Source organism: Jaculus jaculus, chromosome 3, assembly GCF_020740685.1.
Source record: "Jaculus jaculus isolate mJacJac1 chromosome 3, mJacJac1.mat.Y.cur, whole genome shotgun sequence".
NCBI classification, from domain to species: Eukaryota; Metazoa; Chordata; class Mammalia; order Rodentia; family Dipodidae; genus Jaculus; species Jaculus jaculus.
This window is the reverse complement of record NC_059104.1, coordinates 149,572,444-149,594,582: the sequence shown is the minus strand read 5'-3', so window position 1 is coordinate 149,594,582 and position 22,139 is coordinate 149,572,444. Positions and strand designations below refer to the sequence as shown.

General features: G+C 40.8%; 1 protein-coding gene across 1 annotated transcript in view; it reads left to right on the top strand.

Annotated features, from left to right (window-relative positions):
* Positions 1 to 22,139, top strand: part of Blm (BLM RecQ like helicase) — an 80,818-nt gene that overhangs the window by 10,849 nt on the left and 47,830 nt on the right. The window contains exons 4-11 of the mRNA XM_045146018.1: positions 631 to 776; positions 4,936 to 5,068; positions 5,850 to 6,514; positions 9,022 to 9,213; positions 12,217 to 12,335; positions 13,526 to 13,639; positions 16,004 to 16,102; positions 16,279 to 16,427. Coding sequence (XP_045001953.1) covers positions 631 to 776; positions 4,936 to 5,068; positions 5,850 to 6,514; positions 9,022 to 9,213; positions 12,217 to 12,335; positions 13,526 to 13,639; positions 16,004 to 16,102; positions 16,279 to 16,427 — 1,617 coding nt within the window. The remainder of the gene's footprint in view (positions 1 to 630; positions 777 to 4,935; positions 5,069 to 5,849; positions 6,515 to 9,021; positions 9,214 to 12,216; positions 12,336 to 13,525; positions 13,640 to 16,003; positions 16,103 to 16,278; positions 16,428 to 22,139) is intronic.

Sequence of the window (22,139 nt, the reverse complement as noted above, 5' to 3'; positions counted from 1 at the left end):
TGAGTGGTGTCATTTGATTGGAGCCTTGTGTTCTTGAAAGGACATAGCTGGAGATGGAAGTTGGTGGGGTCTCTTGGGACCAGAAGATAGAAGACTTAGATTTTAAAATGGAAGAGAGGCCAAGTGTGGTGGTGCACCACTTTTTTGTTTTGTTTTGTTTTCCGAGGTAGGATCTCACTTAGATCAGGCTGGCCTTGAACTCATGACAGGCCTTCCTACCTTTGCCTCCCAAGTGCTGGGATTAAAGGCATGTGCCACCATGCCTGGCCAGTTCATACCTTTTAATCCCAGCATTTAGAAGGCAGATGTAATTGCTGTGAGTTCAAGACCAACCTGGGACTACAAAATAAATTCCACGTCAGCCAGGGCTAGAGAGAGACCCTACCACGGGGGGAAATACCTGGTATTTGAGTATTTGATGCCTGTGACCTCAACGACACTCAAAAAGTAGAAGCAGGATCATTTTAAGGCCAGCTCAGCCACACAGCCTTTTTGAAAAAAAGAATGAAAGCAATCAGGTTTCTCTTATCTGCTATCTGTTATATATTGTTTAATTATAGTAGGAGAAAATGTGTACATTTATTTGGTTTGATCTGTAGCATTATTGGCCTTTTTTTTTTTTTTTTGTAGTATGTTAAAGGATCTTGATGACTCTGACAGAGAGAAAGACATTCTTAGCACATCCAAAGACTGTTTGTTAAAACCAGAGCAAATGATTCCACCGGAACCTGACCCAGAAACCACTACAGACTGTGACGGTACAGAAAGCAAACAAAGTAAGATTATGTTTTCATCCTATAGCAGTGTGTATGGGTACACGAGGGCCTCGTGCCACTACAAACAAACCTAGACACTTGTCCAGCTAACATGGGCAGTTTGAACTCTGGGCAGGCAGGTTTTGCAAGCAAGCACTTGTAACCACTGTGCCATCTTTCCAGCCCCTTGACTCTTCTTTATAGATAAGGACTTGGGGGCTGGGAAGATGGCTTAGCCGTTATGGGTGCTTGCCTCCAAAACTTGCCAGACTGAGCTTGATTCTCTAGTTCCCTTGTAAAGCTAAATGTACAAAGTAGGATATATATCTGGAGTTCATTTGCAATGGCAAGAGGCCCTGGCATACCCATTCATTCTCTCTCTTCTCCCACCTTCCTCCTTTTCTCTTTCTCTGTCTTTTTTCTCTCAAATAAAATAAATAAAAATGTTTTAAAAAATAAAAGTCAGGCAGGAGAGATGGCTTAGTGGTCAAGGTGCTTGCCTGTGAAGCTTAAGGGTCAGGTTCAATTCTCCAGGCCCCATGTAAGCCAAATGCACAAGGTGGTACATGCATCTGGAGTTCGTTAGCAGTGGCTAGAGGGCCTGGCCTGCCCATTTTTTTTCTCTTTCTCTTTTCTTTTTTCTCTGTTCCTCTCTCTGTCTCAAGTCAAAATAAATAAATTAAATAAAAATGAAAGTTAAGGGCTTGAGAGATGGCTTAGTGGTTAAGGCACATGCCTGCAAAGCCTAATGACCCAGGTTTGATTCTCTAGTACCCATGTAAAGTTGAGTGCGCAAAGTGGTGCATGCATCTGGAATTCGTTTGCAGAAGCTAGAAGCCTTGGCACACCAATTCTCTCCCTCCCTCTCTCTTTCTCTGTTTGCAAATAAATAAATAAAATTAAAAATAAATACATGCAAGTTGATAAGGATTTGTAGATCTTTCTTTTCCTTCTGTGTGCTCTAGATTTGGGTCTGTGCACCATTTAAAGTTTGATATTTCTGCTTGTCTGTTACACTTGGTTTTCATCTTCTTTTTTTTCCTTTAGTACTGGGGGTTGAACTTAGGGCCTCCGAACTCTACTACCAAGTGTGTTTCTAGTCCTTTTGCAGTTCTAATTTTTTTCTGCATAAATTATCCAGCAGCTCTGTAAGACTGAAAATAGCATTTCCTGCACTGAGTCCGAGTGCTCACCACTACGCCATGGAACCTAGCAGTCCCTTTTTCCATCTTTGAGTTCTGCTTCCCAGAGGCACATGCAGACTGGAAATGTGTGTTTTTATTCCTAAAGTCTTTCTGGTATTGTTTCTTTTTGTCTGCTCTCTTATACTCCCCGCCCCCCCCTTACAATTTTACTGTACCAGGGACTCTATCTTCCTTCTCTTGCTTTTCTACATTTAGCAAATTTTCTCAATTTTATCTTGAGCTTTCCTGTATATTTATCATTTTTACCAAGTCAGTTTCTAAGAGCTCTCTTCTACTCTCTGAGTAAGTAGTTCTGAAAGGCTGCCCTCCTTGGCACATGCTAAGCTTTTCCGGTGGTGTGTTTGCATGTGGGCATGTAGTGTGCTCTGGTGCTTTTGTTTCTTCTGAGTTTCTTTCTATTTTGGTCTCTGAATTTATTACTAGAGATGTTCCTGACGTATCTGGTGTCTCAGACACTACTCTAAGAGCCCTGCTATGTAAACTAATCCTTATCCCAGCCCATTAAGGTAGTTTCTGTTATCTCCACGTTACAAATAAAGAAACTAAGGTACAGAGGACTTAAGTAATTATATAGTTGCAGAAATAAGATAGCACCAGTTCCTGGTGTGGTAGCTTAGTCAGTAAAGTGTTTTCTTTGCAAGTGTCAGGACCTGAATTTGTTCTCCAGCATCCATGTAAAATGCTGAACACAGTGGAGTGCTCCTGTAAACTCCACACTGGGGAGGCAGAGATAAGAAGATCCCTAGAGCTTACTGGCCAGCCAGTCTAGCCCAAGTGGTGAGCCGCAAGTCACCGAGAGACCTTGTTTCAAAGTAGATGGAGTGCGTTCCTGAAGTTGACACCCACGGTTTTCCTCTAGCCTCCTTAGACACAAGCACACGTGGACGGGCACGTATTTGCACCCACATGCATGCCACACACACACACACGTACACATGCAAGAAAAAAAATCCAGGCATGGTGGGTCACATCTGTCATTCCAGTACTCAGAAAGCTGAGGTAGGAGGATTGCTAGAGTGAGTTCAAAGTCAGTCAGTCTTAGCTAGAGGGAGACCAGCAGTAGACCTAGGATTCAAATCAACAGCCTGCATGCTCTTGTGCTCACCCTGATAACCACTGCACTATGCTGTTTCTATATCATTAGGTTTCACTAATACGAAGGTTCTTAGGACAGGGACATGGACAGAGCCCCCTACAATGTCATGAAGTCTCTCGTTTAGCTGACTTCAGTTAACTCATCACCTCTGATTCACCTAGTTCTGAATCTTCAGGACATTTCTTTTTCTTTGCCATGGAATTGCACAAGACCCAGCTATAAAGCCTCTAGAAAGGTCAAAGTCTGAGGCAGGAAGAAGCTGTGGCCTGCAATGGAGACCTGTCTCCTATTCATGACTGTGTGCATAGCACATTGGTTAAACCTTGCTGGGAACTGGAGAGATGGTTTAGCAGCTAAGTGCCCTTCCCGCACAAGCATGAGGAGCTGAAGGGGCCCGAAACCACCAAGTTTGAATCACCAGAACCAGTGTAAACACCTGGGTGTGGCTGCATGTGCCTGTAACCCCAGTTCCACAACGGGGAGCAGAGACCAGAGAATCTCCCAGGTTTGTGAAAAACAGCAAGTGTCACCATCAGTAAGAAGCTCCCGCTCCAATAATGGGCAGAAGAGCAATGGAGCAGGACACCCGATGCTCTGGTCAGCTCAGGCGAGTGAATGAGGCATTGCGAGGACACACACAAACACAACACTGCACTATACTACACACACACACACACACACACACACACACACACACGAGGGAGAGAGAGGGGGGGAGGCAATCCCTGAGACCATGTAGCCTGGGTAGCCTCCAACTCACTATCCTCCTGCCTCTGCCTCCTGGGATTGCAGGTGTGCACCACGATGCCCAGCTCTGAGTTTTCTGTAAAATGAAGAGAATAATATCTGCCTTGCTGGGTTGTCAGCTTTCAAGGTACACTGTAGGCCTTTAGTGCATGGCAGCTAGGATTATCTTCAGTCTACTAATCCTTTCAAAGAAGGAAGTACATTAAGATGGCTGCTTTGTTTTTATGAACTCTCTTTGGCTCCATAATTGTTGCTTCTTTTTAGCACTCACAAAAGCAGCCAGGTGATAACATGTTCTAGAATTTTGCCTTGATTTGACACCAGGTCACTAGTTTATAGCTGTTGTTTTTTAATTGGAACAGTGTAGGTTTGTCTTTACTTTCCTTCTGTTCTTCAGTAGGTGCCTTGCATCTCTGCATCCAGGGCTCTAAGGTTTCATTTGAGAGTGTCCCTTGTCATCTGGGGTGTAGCCTATCTGGCAGGGTGACCTGAGCGCCTTCCCACCACCTGGGCACTCTTGTCTCTGCACCTGCCTTGGCTTTGAGGTCCTTCAGCCTGTTGTGCACACTACCCCTCTCCAGGAGGCTCCTGCTACTTACATAAACCACCGAAGTGCATAGGGACTCAGCAGCGCCACCTTGACCGCTCCTCTCTCACATCCCTGTTTCCAGTCACCCATAGAAGTCCACTTTTCTCACACATCTAGTTGTCCCCATACGGATCTATAGCCTCCATCATTGCTCTTGCTCTCCTTTCTGACCTTGAAACCCTTTAACTGGCTGTGGTTGATCTACAGCCTCATTTTCTTTGAGCATTTTTGCCTTCTTTTCTCTTTGTCTCCTGGGAATACTGGCTTCTCTGCAGCCCATGTAAACTAAATTTTTTTCTCCCACATATCTTAAGCCCTTGAAGTTGAGCAGTCATTTTCTTTGCTTACATTGCTGCCTTAAACCATTTGTTTGTTTCCCTTCATCTAAAACATTAGCTCCTTTGAAATCCTTTTTAGTTAAATGGCTTAATAAAGAAGAGCGTGGGGGGAAGTTTGGGGTTGCAGCTCAGTGGTGGAGCATTTGCCTGTCATGTTTCAAGCCCTGGGTTTGATTCTCATTGCTTATTTGTAATTGCTTTCTAGCCAAACAGATAAGCTTACAGCAGGAGCTCATTCATGTGATGGACCACATCTGTAAATTAGTTGATACCATTCCTGTTGATGAACTGAAAGCTTTGAGTTGTGGGAATGAGCTGCTCCAACAGAGAAACATAAGGTATCTTGATTTTCCCCCCACTCCTCCTTCTGGAATATATGATTGTGTTTCTACCACTTCGAGTAAAAAAATAGGCAAAATGGCCAGGCATGGCCAGGTACCTTGAAAAAAAAATGTGTGTGGGAGGTAAAATGTCCAGGGTTTTTTTCTGGCCTCATAATTCCATAAAAATTATCATCATATGATGGAGAATGGAATTTCAAAGGGAAAAGTCGGGAGGGGGAGGGAGGGTATTACCATGGAATATTTTTTATTATCATGGAAAATGTTAATAAAAATTGAGGAAAAAAATAAGATATGAAAAAAATATATAAAAAATTACCATCATGTCACTTTTAAATTCATTTACCTTTTGAGGGTTTGTTTTTTTGAGGTAGGGTCTCACAGTGATCTTCCTACCTCCTTCCTGAGTGCTAGGATTAAAGGTGTGTGTCACCATGCCTGCCTAAATTCATTTACTTCTTTTAGACCCTTTCTTTAGGGTTTACATCCAATTTTTTTCCCCCCAAGATAGGCTGTCACTCTGGCCCAGGCTGACCTGAAATTCACTATGTAGTCTCAGGGTGGCCTCAAACTCATGGCAGTCCTCCTACCTCTGCCTCCCAAGTGCTGGGATTAAAAGTGTGCACCACTATACCCTGCATTGTATTCAAATTTTAAGACTGGGGAAAATAAGAAATATTTGTCTACAGTTTCTTTTTGGGTTGAGAACTGAAGGTAAACATTTGTGTGTGCCATAGTACAGTACTGATATTTAATATCTTCTCTTTCTTCTCTTCAGAAGGAAACTCCTAGCAGAAGCAGATTTTAATAGCAATGATGGCAGTCTTCTGGGTTCATTGTGGAGACATGGGCCTGATTCACTTGGTACCACTGTGGAGGGTGATTCTTGCCCTGTGAGGAATCCTGTCAAGGAGTTAGATTTTCCATGCTTTCCCTCAAATTCTCTTTCCGCTGGAGAGTCTTTACTGACCACCACCCCAGTAAAGACAGGGTTCTCAGCTACCGTGAAGAATCTCACTGAAAAACCAGTTCTGAGTTCCCATTTACAGAAGTCCTTTGTAAGTAGCAAGTGGGCTGAAACACCAAGGACAGAAAAAAGAAATGAAAGTTCTTATTTCCCGGGCAATGTTCTCACAAGCACTGCTGTGAAAGATCAGAATAAACATGCTACCTCAAGAACTACCATAGAAGAAGAAATCCAGGCTTCCTATGATATTGATAATTTTGACATAGATGACTTTGATGATGATGATGATGACTGGGAAAATATAATGCATAATTTAACAGCCAGCAAATCTTCCACAGCTACCTACCCACCTATCAAGGAAGGTAGGCCAATGAAATCATTATCAGAGAGAATTTCTTCAGTCAAGACAGACTGTCTTCCTGTGGCATCTACTGCTCAAAATAAAAACTCCTCAGAGTCAATTCAGAATTGTACTGGTAAGTTTAAAATAAATTGAATGCTTAAATATTATAGAAAAATAAAACTGTCCAAAATAGGAATTGGATCAGAAAAGCTATAGCAAGTCATTACTGCCTGAAAACCACATTGTTTTTATGCAAATCTTCACTGATAATATGAATTACAAATCACAATTTCAAAAGCTAGTTGCTCTTTGTCTCTGTAGCAGCTGTAGTTTTATAAAATGTGTAATTATAACCTATTGTAGTAAAGCTCGAAAGTCATTGCAAATGGGCTTTGCCTTGAAACTAACTCTGTCTAGTCCCTAAAACAAGAAAGCTCATGGGGACCAAGTTTCTAGTTCTTTTGGATAAAAAGAACAGATAAAAGCCGGATGTGGTGGCTTTAATCCCAGCATATGGGAGGCAGAGGTAGGTGAATCACTGGGAGTTCAAGGCCACCCTGAGACTACACAGTGATTTCCAGCCCAGCCTGGACTAGAGACTAGAGTGAAACCCTACCTCGAAAAAGCAAAAAAAAAAAAAAAAAAATTAATTTAAAAAAAGAGCAGATAAATTTATTTATTTATTTATTATTTATTTTGGTTTTTCGGGGTAGGGTCTCACTCTAGCCCAGGCTGACCTGGAATTCACTCTGTATTCTCAGGGTGGCCTCCACGGTTCTCCTACCACTGCCTCCTGAGTGCTGGGATTAAAGGTGTGTGCCACCATGCCAGGCAAATTTATTCATATCTATTTTTATTTTTATTTATTTATTTATTTGACAGAGAGAGAGAGAGAGAGAGAGAATGGGCGTGCCAGAGCCTCTAGCCCCAGCAAATGAACTCCAGATGCATGCACCCCCTTATGCATCTGGCTAACATGGGTCTTGGGGAATTGAACCTGGGCCTTTGGCTTAGCAGGCAAATGCTTTAACTGCTAAGCCATCCCTCCAGCCCAAGAACAGATAAATTAATATGAAAAAATATGTGCATACTTTTTAGCAGCCTGCATTGAAGAGAAATGATTCTTTTATAAGGTAATGTCTTATGTCTTACAGTATTAAAGTATAGAGCAGCATAAGAAGAATTTGAAATCGGCAATTCAGTCAATACTTACTGAGTACCAGGCATGGTGGCTCACACCTGTAATCCAGTACCTGGGTAGAGGGAGGACTATGTAAGGCAGAAGCATTGCCCCTAGTTGGAGGCCAGCCCAGGCTAAAGAATGAGATCTCTTCACAAAACAACTAAAGAAAAAACATCAATATTCATTGAGTGCTCACTTAGTAGCACGTACTGTGCTAAGGTTTGGGAACGCTACAGAGATTCTGTCTTGCAGCTCACAGTTTAATTAGAGGAGTTTTGAGAGGAATGAACTAAGTTACTGTAAAAGCTTCAAAGTAAAGCCAAACTTAATTTTAAAACCTTACATCAGCCCTATAAAGTTATCACAAAGTATGTTTTTGGTTTTTTTTTTTTTTACCAAAATAAGTATACATGTGCAAAGTTTTACGAAGCACAGCCTTCCCTATTTTTGCCATCAATGACTTAATACCTCAGAGGTTGTCTAACAGTGATGCTGTTGACCTTTAAAATAGCCACTAATGGATTTATTTTGGTATCATGTTAGAATGTGTCATGCTTGATGTCTGTAATTATCTTTGAGGCCATTGAGTGTTGAGCGAGAGCAGCTGCCAGAGCGGATGTGTGAGGATCTCTTGTTCTCCTGAGCCAGAGTTGTCCCAGTGAGGATACAGAGTAGAGTGAATGTGAGAGACCGTGGAAGAATCTGAGAAGTCAGGTTTCAGACCAGGGTGCCTGGCTAAGCTGTGACACCATTCACAGAAATAGAGGAGTCAGGAGACAGAGTGAGACGTGGAGAAAAAGTGAGAGGGCTATATTCAGACTTGTTGCACTAAACTGTTGGGAAATCGTTCAGGTAGACAAATGGATGTATCAGGATGAGAAATCAGGAAGATAAGAGAAAACTGGGCATTCTCTGCACATGGGTTTTGTTTGAGATCATAGGACTTAAGCATTCTAAGTAAGAATATATAAAGAACCCAGGAGAAATGGAGCCAAGGGAATTTAAAACCAGCAGAGAACTGGATGTGGTGACACATGCCTTTAATCCCAGCACTTGGGAGACAGAGGTAAGAGGATCACTGAGTTTGAGGCCACCCCAGACTATATAGTGAATTCCAGGTCAGCCTGGCCTAGAGAGCAAGACCCTATCTCAAAAAGAAAAAAAAAAAAAAGAAGAAGAAAGAAAGAAAGAAAGAAAGAAAGAAAGAAAGAAAGAAAGAAAGAAAGAAAGAAAGAAAGAAAGAAAGTAAGTCAGGATTGTCTTGTAGGTCAAGGGAGAAGAAAGCATGAAGTCAGTGGTGGTGGTGGGAGCTGCAGAAAAGTCAAGGACTTACCGCAAGATATAAAATGTGCCAGAGAGAAGTGCTGGTGGTTCTAAAGGGGAAAAATGAATACCAAAACCATGTCGTTGCATTAATGTACTGTTTTTTTTCCCCTTAACATTGATTATTTTTGTAGACAAGTCGGTGCAAAATGTAACTTCCAGAAATCTGAAACATGAACACTTCCAAAGTCTTACTTTTCCTCATACAAAAGAAATGATGAAGATTTTTCATAAAAAATTTGGCCTGCATAATTTCAGAACGAATCAGCTAGAGGCGATCAATGCTGCGCTGCTTGGTGAAGACTGTTTTATCCTAATGCCCACTGGTATGCATTTTTAGATAGGATTTGGCAAGTATCCATTGGCAGATGTTAAATAAAAGCCCTTAATACAATTTTTTTTTTAAAAAAATACACAGTATTTTTTATCACTTAGGGACTTTTTAAGCTTCTCATACCATAGAAAGAAAATATATCACCTCATACTCTCTGTTCTAATTGTTGACATCGATAGGGTTTATGGGTCCTTTTAAGATTGTTAACTCAAAGCTCTTGGGCTGACCTAAAGTAGATTTTTCCTTTGGGAATCTTTCTTTTTTCTAGTCTAAGTAAGCCTGGGAAGGAAATAGAAAAATCTCTGTTAGAGACAGACCATTTCTGGAAGATCCTCTAATAGTGTTACATGATGGTTCATATCATCAGCTGTGGAGTAACATGGGCTTACAGTGCAGCTCTGCTGCTTTCCAGGCAGCCAGGGCCATGTGGACATGGCACTTTACTCTTGGGACCCCTTCATGGGAGTGATGGGGATGTGCTTGCCTCACAGAGCATGAGAAAGAAATGAACAAACCTTAGTGTACAACATTAGCACAGTTCTTTTTGTTTTGTTTTGTCTTTTGAGGTAGGGTCCCAGTCTAGCTCAGACTGACCTAGAATTCACTCTGTAATCTCAGGCTGGCCTTGAACTCACAATGATCCTCCTATCTCTGCCTCCTGAGGGCTGGGATAAAAGGCATGAGCCACTATGCCCAGCTAGCCCAGTTCTTTCTTGACCCTAGTTTTTTTTTTTAATTAATTAATTTATTTATTTATTTATTTGAGAGCGACAGACACAGAGAGAAAGACAGATAGAGGGAGAGAGAGAGAATGGGCGCGCCAGGGCTTCCAGCCTCTGCAAACGAACTCCAGATGCGTGCGCCCCCTTGTGCATCTGGCTAACGTGGGACCTGGGGAACCGAGCCTCGAACCGGGGTCCTTAGGCTTCACAGGCAAGCGCTTAACCGCTAAGCCATCTCTCCAGCCCCTTTCTTGACCCTAGTTTTGATGAGTCCAGGACTTTTCATGGTTAGGGAAGCCTGTAAGGGATGTCCAGTGATTTGTAATCAAACACCAAAGAATACTAAATGCACAGGCTAGGAAGCAGGGAGACTGTGGAGTTCAGTATTTTAGTGCATTTGTCTGTCTTTTTTATATATAACCTGCCTTGTTAATAAGATCTTCAGCAGGTCAGTTGTCACCATTTCCGTGTAATGCTCACTGGGCATCTGAATTTTTTTCAAACTGATCTTAAGTTTAGACATTGTTGGCTTATTAGCTTTTCAACTTTTATTAACTTAGTGATCACTGTGCTTGTTCCAACTCTAATTCAAAAACTCTAGTATTGAAAGGACTTTGGTATTGATCTACTTAGGGATTTTCCTGGGCTTCACAGTGTACTTTAAAATCCTTTCTACCATCTCAACCTTTTCATTCATACACTCACATACACACATATTCCAAAGAAAGTTTCTTTCGGATAATTTTTTTTTCTTCAACTACTGGCCTAGTGCATTTCGCAAACGATAAAATTGAGGTCTAGTCAGGTTAAATGACATGTCTGAGTTCATCCAGCTAATTAAGTGGCAGACGGTGTCTTTAGTCTCAGTATCTTGTTTGTTTTTTTTTCTTGACATTTCCACAAGCACACCAAAATGAAATTTACTATTTATGGGAAGAGAAGAGATATAATGTATACTTTTAAAATAAATTGACCTAAAATCTGTTTAGCACCAGCCTTTGCCATTAGTAGATGGATGAAATTGAAAATTAAGTTGAACATAATCATTTTAGTTATTTTTTAAATGTGCACTTGGGAATGAGGGTAGAGCTGAGTGGTAGAATATTTGCCTACCATGTACAAGGTTTGATCTCCAGCACTGGAGGAGGGGGGGGGGTTCGTATTTATTGTCTCGCCATTTTGAATTAGTCACATAGCAAAAAATGTTTTTTAATTTTATTTATTTATTTGCAAGGGACAAGAGAGACGAAAAAGAGAATGGGTGCACCAGGGCCTAATGCTGCTACAAACAAACTCCAGACACATGCTCTCCTTTGTGCATCTGGCTTTATGTGGGTAATGGGGAATCAAACCCAGGCCTTCAGGCTTTGCAAGCAAGCTCCTCTAACCACTGAGTCATCTCTCCAGCTCAAAATTTGTTAGATTCTTCATCCTTTGTTAGTCTACACAAATGCAGTTCTACCCTTTTATTTCAAAGGAGGATGGAGACTATTAACCTTAGAAGTGAGCGTACTGAGGTCAAGCGTGGTGGCTCACGCCTTTAATCTCACTACTCAGGTGGCAGAGGTAGAAAGATTGCCATGAGTCTGAGGCCAATCTCAGACTATATAGTGAATTCCAGGTCAGCTTGGGCTAAAGTGAGACCCTACATTGAAAAAAAGTTTAAAAAAAAAAGTATTTTTAAAGCGGAAGCATACTGGGAGCTAAAGTTCAGTGGTAGGAGACTCGGACTCTCAGTACTGAGACCCAGGCTGGGAATGTAGCTCAGAGGTAAAGCTCTTGCCACTGCATATAAGGTCTTTGGTTTCATTCATCCTTAGCATAAAGGTGGGGAAGGAGCTCATATTCATACTGAACCAAGACACTTATAGTTTTTTACTGTTGTGTATTTTATTGCATTACATAGAAAACATCTTAGTTCTCAAGCTTTTATTTTTAGAAGCCTTATATGCTACCAGAAATAAAAACATTTACTGTATTTGCACTTCCAGGTAGACTCTTTAAACATGTACATTGATTTCAGTTTCTTGCAGGAATTCTTTCTTTTGCTATGGTATATGCCTATAAAGGATTCCTGAAATATTTCATTTGTATATTGTTTGAATTTCCTAGAATTCATTTTATTCATGATAGCAGAGTTTTGGCCACATTGGCAATATGGCTTGATGTCCTGTTAATAATTTTGAATATTATCTTTAATTTTATTTGTAACTTTTACCTTCATGTTCTCAAGATGAAAGCTGACAAAAGCTTTTGTGTTACTTCTCTTTTAGGAGGTGGTAAAAGTTTGTGTTACCAGCTTCCTGCCTGTGTTTCTCCTGGAGTCACTATTGTCATTTCTCCCCTAAGGTCGCTAATAGTAGATCAGGTCCAAAAGTTGACCTCTTTGGATGTAAGTAATAATGTAAAAATATTAATAAAAGTGTGCCTTAGAAACACTCATACTTCAGTGCTTTAGGTAATCTTTTGACTTTCTGTTGTTTATGAATTATAAGAATAATTCATGCTACATTGCAGGCTGAGGACTAGAAAGATGGCTCAGTAACTAAAGGCGCTTGCTTGCAAAGCCTGATGGCCTGGGTTCTCTTCCCCTGTACCCATATTAAGCCAGGTGTACAAAGTGGAGGTCATTTGTAATGGCAGGAGGCCCTGGCAAGCCTACTTTTTCTCTCTCATTCTATCTCAAAAAAAATAAGTAAATCACAGGCTGGCTTCAGACTTGCTATGGTACCCTGGCAAGGAATCCTCCTTCCTTGGCCTCCTGAGTGCTGAGATTGCAGATGTGCACCACTATACCCAGATGGGAAGGCTATCTTGAGTTATGCTTAATAAAAATAATTTTTTTTCTTGCCTATGGTGGTGGTACACACCCTTAATCCCAGCACTTGGGAGGCAGAGATAAGAGGATCACTGTGCTTTGAGGCCACCGTGAGACTACATGCTGAATTCCAGGTTAGTCTGGGCTAGAGCAAGACCCTGCCTCAGGAAAAAAAAAAAAAGCTGGGTGTGGTGGTGCATGTCTTTAATCACTCAGAAGGCAGATGTAGAAGGATTGCTATGAGTTCAGAGCCAGCCTAAGACTACATAGTGAATTACAGGTAAGCCTGGGCTAGAGTGAGACCTACCTCGGGGAAAAAAATTGTTTTTTCTTAGGAATTAAAAAAAATATGTGTAAGCTGGGCATGGTGGCACACACCTTTAATCCCAGCACCCGGGAGGCAGAGGTAGGAGAATTGCCATGAGACTACATAGTTAATCCCAGGTCAGCCCAGGCTAGAGCGAGCCCCTACCTCGAAACAACAAAACAAACAAAGAAAATTGTAGTCACCAGATGTGTAGGCATATATAATACAAGCACTAGAGAAGTGGAGGACAGAAGGAGCACAGATTCTAGGCTAGCCTGGGCTACATAATGAGACACTAACTTAAAAATTTAAAAATATATGCACTGATTACTTGTTCTATAATGAGATACTTTTTTTTGATAGGTTCAATATATAACTTATAAAATATTTATAAAATCTAAAAATACAATTATGTCAGATTAATGTATAAAATTTAAATTACTACTTTTATCCTTAGATTCCAGCTACATATTTGACGGGTGATAAAACTGACTCAGAAGCTGCAAATATATACCTCCAATTGTCAAAAAAAGATCCAATTATAAAACTTTTATATGTTACTCCAGAGAAGGTTTGTATTTATATCATTATTTTTAAATTGTAATAGTAAAGTCCAACAGAATACATTTTTTAAAATACTTTAATTTTTAATGTTCAATATAGTGCAAAGAATTCCTATGTAACTTTCATCCAGAAACTCCAAGCAGTAATATTTTGCTATAATTACTTTATTGGGTTCTTTCTCTAGTTCTTTTCGGAAGCATTTAAAGAGTGAGTTGCACATATAATACCCTAATTAGTTCATTGTGCACTTCCAGAAAATAAGGAATTCTCTTAATAAAGCCATAGTATAATTATCAAAGTCAGGAATGTACACTGATATATCATCACTCAGCCTATAAAACTTCTTCCAGAGGTGCCAGAAAGAATGTAAGAGCCAAAGGAAGGGTAGAATTGCTTACAGTACAATTTTTCAGATACAGAATGGCCTCGATATCCATGACCTCACAGTGCCTGATACTATCTACACAAAACCTTCATAATACGAGGAAAAAATGATTATGTTAAAACAGAAGAGAATCTTAATTGGAAAGAAGACATTCAGTGGAGGGTGGATTTGAGAGGGGGAAGATGGGGATAGGGGAGGGAATTATTATAATTTATTGTCTATACTTATGAAGACTGTCAACTAAAAAGTTCAAAAGGGCTGGAGAGATGGCTTAGTGGATAAGATACTGGCCTGTAAAGCCAAAGGACCCAGGTTCCATTCCCCAAGACCATGTAAGCCAGATGCACAAGGTGGCACATGCATCTGGAGCTCCTTTGCAGTGGCTGGAGACCCTGGGGCACCCATTCTCTATCTGCCTCTTTTTCTCAAATAAGTTAAATATTTTTTAAAGAAAATAAAAAAAACTTCCAATTTCCCCATTTGCCCTAATGATGTCTCTTGCAGCAAAAGAAAACCTCAATCCAGTCTTTCTTTATTTTGCAGAGGGGGCAGGATTTATTTTGGCTTATAGCCTTGAGGAGAAAGCTCCACGTTGGCATGAGCAGAGGGTGGAGATCACCCCTTGGCCAACAGGTGGACAACAGGAACAGTAGAGTGTGCCGCAGTTCCGATTTTTATCTAAGCACTTGCACTCTTTTTTTTTTTTTTTTAATTTTATTTATTTATTTGAGAGCGACAGACACAGAGAGAAAGACAGATAGAGGGAGAGAGAGAGAATGGGCGCGCCAGGGCTTCCAGCCACTGCAAACGAACTCCAGATGTGTGCGCTCCCTTGTGCATCTGGCTAATGTGGGACCTGGGGAACCGAGCCTCGAACTGGGGTCCATAGGCTTCACAGGCGAGCGCTTAACCGCTAAGCCATCTCTCCAGCCCACTTGCACTCTTTTACTGTTCTTGATTAAGTGGAAAGGCCAGTTTTGAGAACTGTCCTCAATTTGAGTTGTCTTATGTTTCTTCCTGATTAGATTCATACTCATTTTGGCAGGAATATCATAGGTATGGGGATGTGGTCACATGCACACTATCAGCAGGCACTTGATGTGGACTCATCCTATTACTGACGATGATGTTAGTTCCCCAGTCACTTGTTATGGTGGTAGCTGCCAGACTTCTCTGCGGTAGTTAACTCTTTATGTTGTTTGTTTTTGTCACAACTAGTAGAGATCCTGTTGCAGGATAGTCTGAGACAGGATATGTGTATATATATCCTGTTAGACAGCAGAATTTTACCCACAGGTTTTAGTACCATGATGATTCTTCCCCAAGTCAGTTATACTATACCAGATATCAAATTTTGATTATACCAGTTTAATTCATCATTTCACTATAAGAAGCACTTACCCTTTTATCTTGGGCATTCATGTCAGTCTAAACTTGTGGATTCTTAATTTAGAGGGTGACAACCAATTATTATCTTGTATTTTGACATTCTAATTGTCCCAGATTTGACCAGTGAGAGAGTTCCATCACCCCAGCACCTGTGTCCTTTTCATATGTCCTTATCAAGAAGTAGGTACTAGTCATGCTTCCTGCTAATGAGATGTTGCTTCCAGACCCTGTCATGGACAGCTCCAAAGAATGAACAAACATACATACATACATACGAGTTGTGCATATGATTTTTCCCCAAGTATCATACATGCCATTTAACACGCATCTAAAATCCTACTGTGTTAACATGTGGTGGCCATCTTGTCAAGGCAGAAAAAAGTTTTTGAATCATTGACCTAATAAGGAAACTATTTTAGAATGTGGGTCAACACTCTAAAATGTCTGATTGGCTATTTTTCATTAATTCTCTTTAAAGATTAAGATAAGAACCAGTCATATACAAGATAGTTTTAATACAGCTTAATTGTAATGGAACTTAAAGTCAGCAGAATCCTTCAGTTGATGTGTGTAAATACCTCATGTATCTCTGTCCAGATCTGTGCAAGTAACCGGCTTATTTCCACTCTGGAGAATCTGTATGAAAGGAAGCTCTTGGCACGTTTTGTTATTGATGAAGCACATTGTGTGAGTCAGGTAAGTACTGTTTTCACATCTTGAAATATCATAAAGTTTATACTACCAGTAGTATACATAACTTCAGAACTGAAGAAGAGCCCAGAACAGTGATTTTTAGTAAATTGATTTGTGTGGGCTATTTGTATAAAGGAGTCCAAGTAATCCGAGAGCAGTATTTTTTTTTTCCCGACTAGTGGGGACATGATTTTCGCCAAGATTACAAAAGAATGAATATGCTTCGCCAGAAGTTTCCTTCTGTTCCAGTGATGGCTCTTACCGCCACAGCAAATCCCAGGGTGCAAAAGGACATCCTCACTCAGTTGAAGATTCTCAGACCTCAGGTGTAAGTTGTTGAAAGACATGCATTTCAAAAACCCTAGACAGTGGTCCTCAGAATTGCTGCACATTAGAATCACCTATGGGGCTTTCACATCAGAGCCCAGCATGTACCCAAGAACAGGAGTTGGGGCTGGGAGCTTTAAGCTGTCAAGCTAGTTCAGTCTATAGCAAATTTTGGTAACAGGCTTTACTTAACTTACCAAAGGAAAACTCTCCTAGCCCGTATTTTGCATGTGACCCTGGCATAGTCCTAGTAATAAATTACTTTTTAAGTCTTGCAGGCTTTTTGATTTTTCGTGGTAGGGTCTCACTCTAGCCCAGGCTGACCTGGAATTCACAATGTAGTCATAAGGTGGCCTTGAACTCACAGCAGTCCTACTGCTGCCTCCCAAATGCTGGGATTAAAGGTGTATACCACCACGCCTGGCCTCATGTCTTTTTTATTTGTATTTGTGTTTTGCTTTTTCAAGCTAGGGTTTCACTCTAGCTCAGGCTGACCTGGAACTCATCATATAACCCAAGCTGGCTTCAGACTCACAATAATCCTCCCAATCTCTGCCTCCAAACTATTAGGAATAAAGGTGTGCACCACCACACCCAACACGGTAAAATTTTAAATCACAGCTTTTGTTCATTTGAAAATTACAAGCTAGTAGAGTGGCCCATGCCAAATACATGGGTATTTGAGTTGGAAGGGTCACTTGAGTTTAGAAGTTCAAAATCAGCTTGGACACAATAAGAAGGCCCTGTCTCAAATAAAAGAGAAAAAGAAAGAATGAAAATACAGACACGGTGGCTGTATAAATAATGTAAATATGAAAATAACAAAAGATAGGAGCAGTGCTCAAGTTTCATACGAAGGATGTGAATGAGGCCATGTAATTAACATAGTTGTAGAGGCTTTTGCAGATTAAACCGGTGGCTCCCAAATTGTCTGATCTAAAGCAAGCAACTCAAGCAGCACTTTGAGTTTCTTCTAAGACTTTAAATTGTTTGGCTCCAGCCAAAAATATTTAGCTACTAATACCATTTTTACAATAGCACTAATGATCACACCCAAGTGCAGGAATTTCAGAGTTCTCAAACTTTTTTTGTTTTTGTTTTTCAAGGAAGGGTCTCACTCTAGCCCAGGCTGACCTGGAATTCATTCTGTAGTCTCAGGGTGGCCTTGAACTCATGGTGATCCTCCTTCCTCTGCCTCCTGAGTGCTGGAATTAAAGGCATGTACTACCATGCCCAGCTGGGTTCTCAAACTTATCTATGTGTAGTCACAAAATATGGAATGGGATGTTTCAGTTTAATCTCACAAAGAGAAGAGTATTTCTAAAATGTGAGAGGAGAGAGATTTGCTTCCAAAGTAGGTAGGAATGTAACATTTCTATATTTAAATGGCATATTTTAGATTTGAATAAATACCTTATGCTAGAAATTTCTTTATACAACTGCCACATCAATTTGTAACATATTTTTCTTTGTTTAGTTGGTTGGTTGATAGGTTGGTTTTGGTTGTTTGAGAAAGATTCTTGCTATGTAGTTCTGGCTACCTTGGCTTCTTTTATTTGTTTGTTGGGTTTGGTTTTTGGTTTTTTTCAAGGTAGGGTGTCACTCTAGCTCAGGCTAACCTGGAATTTACTATGTAGTCTCAGGGTGGCCTCAAACTCATGGCAATTCTCCTACCTCTGCCTCTCCAGTACTGGAATTAAAGGCATGCGCCACCACACCTAGTTTACCTTGGCATTTTATATAGTATTTCATGTATTCACCCATACAAAAGATGTATGAGGTATGTAATCCTGTTTTCCCATTCTACAGATAAAGAAACTGAGTCACAGCTGGGTATGGCAACAGATAACTGAAATCCCAGCACTTAGGAGGCAGTGGTGGGAGGATCAGTAGGTTAAGTCATTCTCAGTACATAGTTTGATACCAGCTTGGGTTACAGGAAACCCTGTCAATAAAGAGAGGGGCCAGTATGGTTTACACTTTTAATCTCAGCACTCAAGAGGGAGAGCTAGGAGAATCACTGAGTTCAAGGCCAGCCTGAAACTACCGAGTGATTCCGGGTCAGCCTGGGCTAGAAAGAAACCCTACCTTGCAAAAACCAGAAGAGAGAGGGAGGAGTAGGGGAGAAAAAAAGGATGGGAAGGGAGGAGAAAGACAGAGGAAAGGAGAGAAGGAAAGAAAAGAGTGGCTGGGCTGGCTGAGGACATGGCTCAGTGCTTTATTTGCCAGCCAAGCATGAGCAATTGAGTTCAGATCTCCCCAGCACCCACATAAACCTGGACGCTGTAGCAGGCATCTTGTCAGACACTGCCAGTCACATCTTGGGGACCAGACCGACAGCATCTGTAATCCCAGTGTACCCTGGTGAGAAGGGAAGTGAAGACAGGAGAATCCACCCAAAGCTCATGAGCCAGCTCGCCTAGTGAATGGAGCCGGCAAGGAGACCGTGTCTCAAATGAGGTGCAAATACACACTGATAATCAAAAGTTGTCCTCCGACCTTTCCCAGGAGGGCCATGGCACAGCACACACCCCCACTCACGTACACACATACAAATAAAGACATGCCATAACACACAATAAAAGGAAGAAAGAAACTGAGTCATAAATTTAATTGGGGCGAGGGGCTGGAGAGATAGCTTAGTGATTAAGCACTTGCCTGTGAAGCCTAAGGACCCTGGTTCAAGGCTCAATTCCCCAGGACCCATGTTAGCCAGATGCATAAGGGGGTGCACACATGTAGAGTTCGTTTGTAGTGGCTAGAGGCTCTAGCATGACCATATTCTCTCTCTCTCTCAATCTCTCTCTCTCTCTCTCTCTCTGCTTCTTTTTCTCTCTCACTCTCAAATAAATAAATAAAAATTTTAAAAAGAAATTAAATAGCTTACACAAGTTCATACATCTAGCAGGTGTTGCAATGTAGACTTAAACTCTAGCAATCTAGTTGCAGAGCCCTTTAAATACTACTCAAAAAATGCAAAGAGGAAGTTGTTGCTAGAGATGTAAATTTAGGCGGTAGGTCCTCAGAAAGCCTGTATTATACCCCAGTGGCCCAGCCTAGCAACTTGCTTAATGAGGTGGAGAGAGTTTTGTAAAGGACACAGGTATTATAGGATGCGTGGTTTTCTAAAAAGTTTGAGCAGCTGTATTGAGACCTACTTTACATGCCATAAAATTTACCTATTTAAAGTATACAATTCAGTGGGGTGTTTTTACTTTTTTCAGGAAGTTGTACGACCATCACCACTATCTAATTTTAGAACATTTTGTCTCTTAAGAGGCTCCATTCCCATTATCAGCTAATCCCTTTTCCCTTTGCCTTGGGCATCCACTCATGACTTTCTGCCTTTGTAGATTTTTGCGTATTCTGGACATTTCACATACAAGTTGATTATCTCAAAATACTTGGGACTAGAAGTGTTTGAGATTTTAAATTTATATAGATTTTGGAATATTGTATATATACATGTAATGAGGTATATTAAAGATGTACCTCAAGTCTATAAATGAAATTAATTTATTCATATCTTATACTCATGGCTGAGAGGCTTTAAATTTTTATTTATTTGCAAGCAGAGCTAGATTGTGTATGTGTGTATGGGTGGGGAAAGGGTCCCAGAGCCTCTTGCCACTGCAAAGGAATTACAGATCCATGCCCGACTTTGCTCATCTGGCTTTATGTAGGTACTGGGGATTTGAACCTGGGCTGTCAGGCTGTGCAAGCAAGTGCCTTTAACCACTGAGCAATCTCCAACCCTTATTTAGTTTTTTTTTTTTAATTTTTTTTTTTTATTTATTTATTTGAGAGCGACAGACACAGAGAGAAAGACAGATGGAGGGGGAGAGAGAGAATGGGCGCACCAGGGCTTCCAGCCTCTGCAAACGAACTCCAGACGCGTGCGCCCCCTTGTGCATCTGGCTAACGTGGGACCTGGGGAACCGAGCCTCGAACCGGGGTCCTTAGGCTTCACAGGCAAGCGTTTAACCGCTAAGCCATCTCTCCAGCCCCCTTATTTAGTTTTAAAAAAATTAATTTTAATATTTTTGGGTTTTCAAGGTAGGGTCTCATTCTAGTCCAGACTGACCTGGAATTCACTATGAAGTATCAGGGTGGCCTTGAAATCACAGCAATTCTCCTACTTCTGCCAATTTTTCTTTCTTTCTTTCTCTCTTTCCCTCTTTCTTTCTTTCTTTCTTTCTTTCTTTCTTTCTTTCTTTCTTTCTTTCTTTCTTTCTCTCTTTCTTTTTCTTCCTATTCTTCCCAAGTGCTGAGGTTATAGATATGTACCACTATGTCGGATCCTTTTTTTTTTTCTACTCAAGTAATATTCCACTTTATAGTTACTATTGTACAGTTTACTTATTATCTTTTCATCAGTTGAAAACTATTTGAACTGTTGTTGTTTTGTTTATTTATTCATTTATATTTTGGTTTTTCCAGGTAGGGTCTCACTCTAGCCCAGGCTGACCTGGAATTCACTATGTAGTCTCAGGGTGGCCTTGAACTCACATGTACCACCATGCCCAGCTCATTTTTAATATTTTATTTATTAGAGAGAGTGTGTGTGAATGGGCATACTACAACCTCTAACCACTTCAGGTGAATTCCAGATGCATGTGCAGCCTTGTGTATCTTGTTTACATGGGTCCTGGGGAATGGAACCTGAGTTCTTTGGCTTTTCAGTCAAGTGCCTTAACATTAAGCCATTTCTCCAGCCCTGTTTTCATTTTTTCATCTTATGAATAAGGCTTCCGTGAGCACTATGTGCAGGGTGTCACAAAGATAACATGTTTTCTATTTTCTTGAGTATGTATCTGGGAATGGAATTGTTGGATCATAGAGTAATTGTGATTATCTTTTGAAACACTGCTAAATTATTTCTAAAGAATCAGCATACTTTTCTGTGTCCAGGAGTATAAAAGTGCTGTTTCTCCATCTTCTCATTAACCCTTGAGACTTTTTTTTTTAATGGCCATGTGAAGTGTTAGGTAAGGGACATTTAAACAGGAAGGGGATGAGAACTCAGGAATGAAGAAGTTCATGGCATGGAAGTGTAGGTCAGACTCAAAGGACGGCAAATAGTCTTTTAGGTAGTGAAGAAACAAATGGCATGGTACTGGAAAGGCAGCTTGAGGTCACATTGTGGAGGGACTTACATATCATGATGGTGCTGTTTGAAAAACTGTGTTTTTCAGCTGGAGTGATGGCTCAGCAGTTAAGGCACTTGGCTGCAATGCCCAACAACCCAGGTTTGATTCACTAGCACCCACATAGAGCCAGATGCAAAAAGTGGCACATGCATCTGGAGTTTATTTGCAGTGGCTAGAGGCCCTGATGGGTCCATATTCTCTCTCTGTGCCTCTCTCTCTCTTTCTCTCCTGTCTCTCTGTTGCTCGTTGCAAATAAATATTAAACTGTATTTTTATTTGAGTGAGAGAGGCTCAAATAAATACATAAATTGAGTGGAGATGTCCAAATGGCCAAATAAATTGATGGTCTGATAACTGACATCAAACTGTCAGAAGGAATTAGACAGAAGACATTAGAGGGAAGACAGCCCTTTAAGCTCACTGCAGTCACCTAGGAGAGAGGTGATGGTGGTAGCAACAAAAGAAGGAGGGAACCAGGTCAAGAGACAGGATGACTCCTGCAAAACTGAAAGTGATTTCCAAAAGAAAGTTTACTGTAGTTTCTAAGGCAGGTGGCTGGTGTC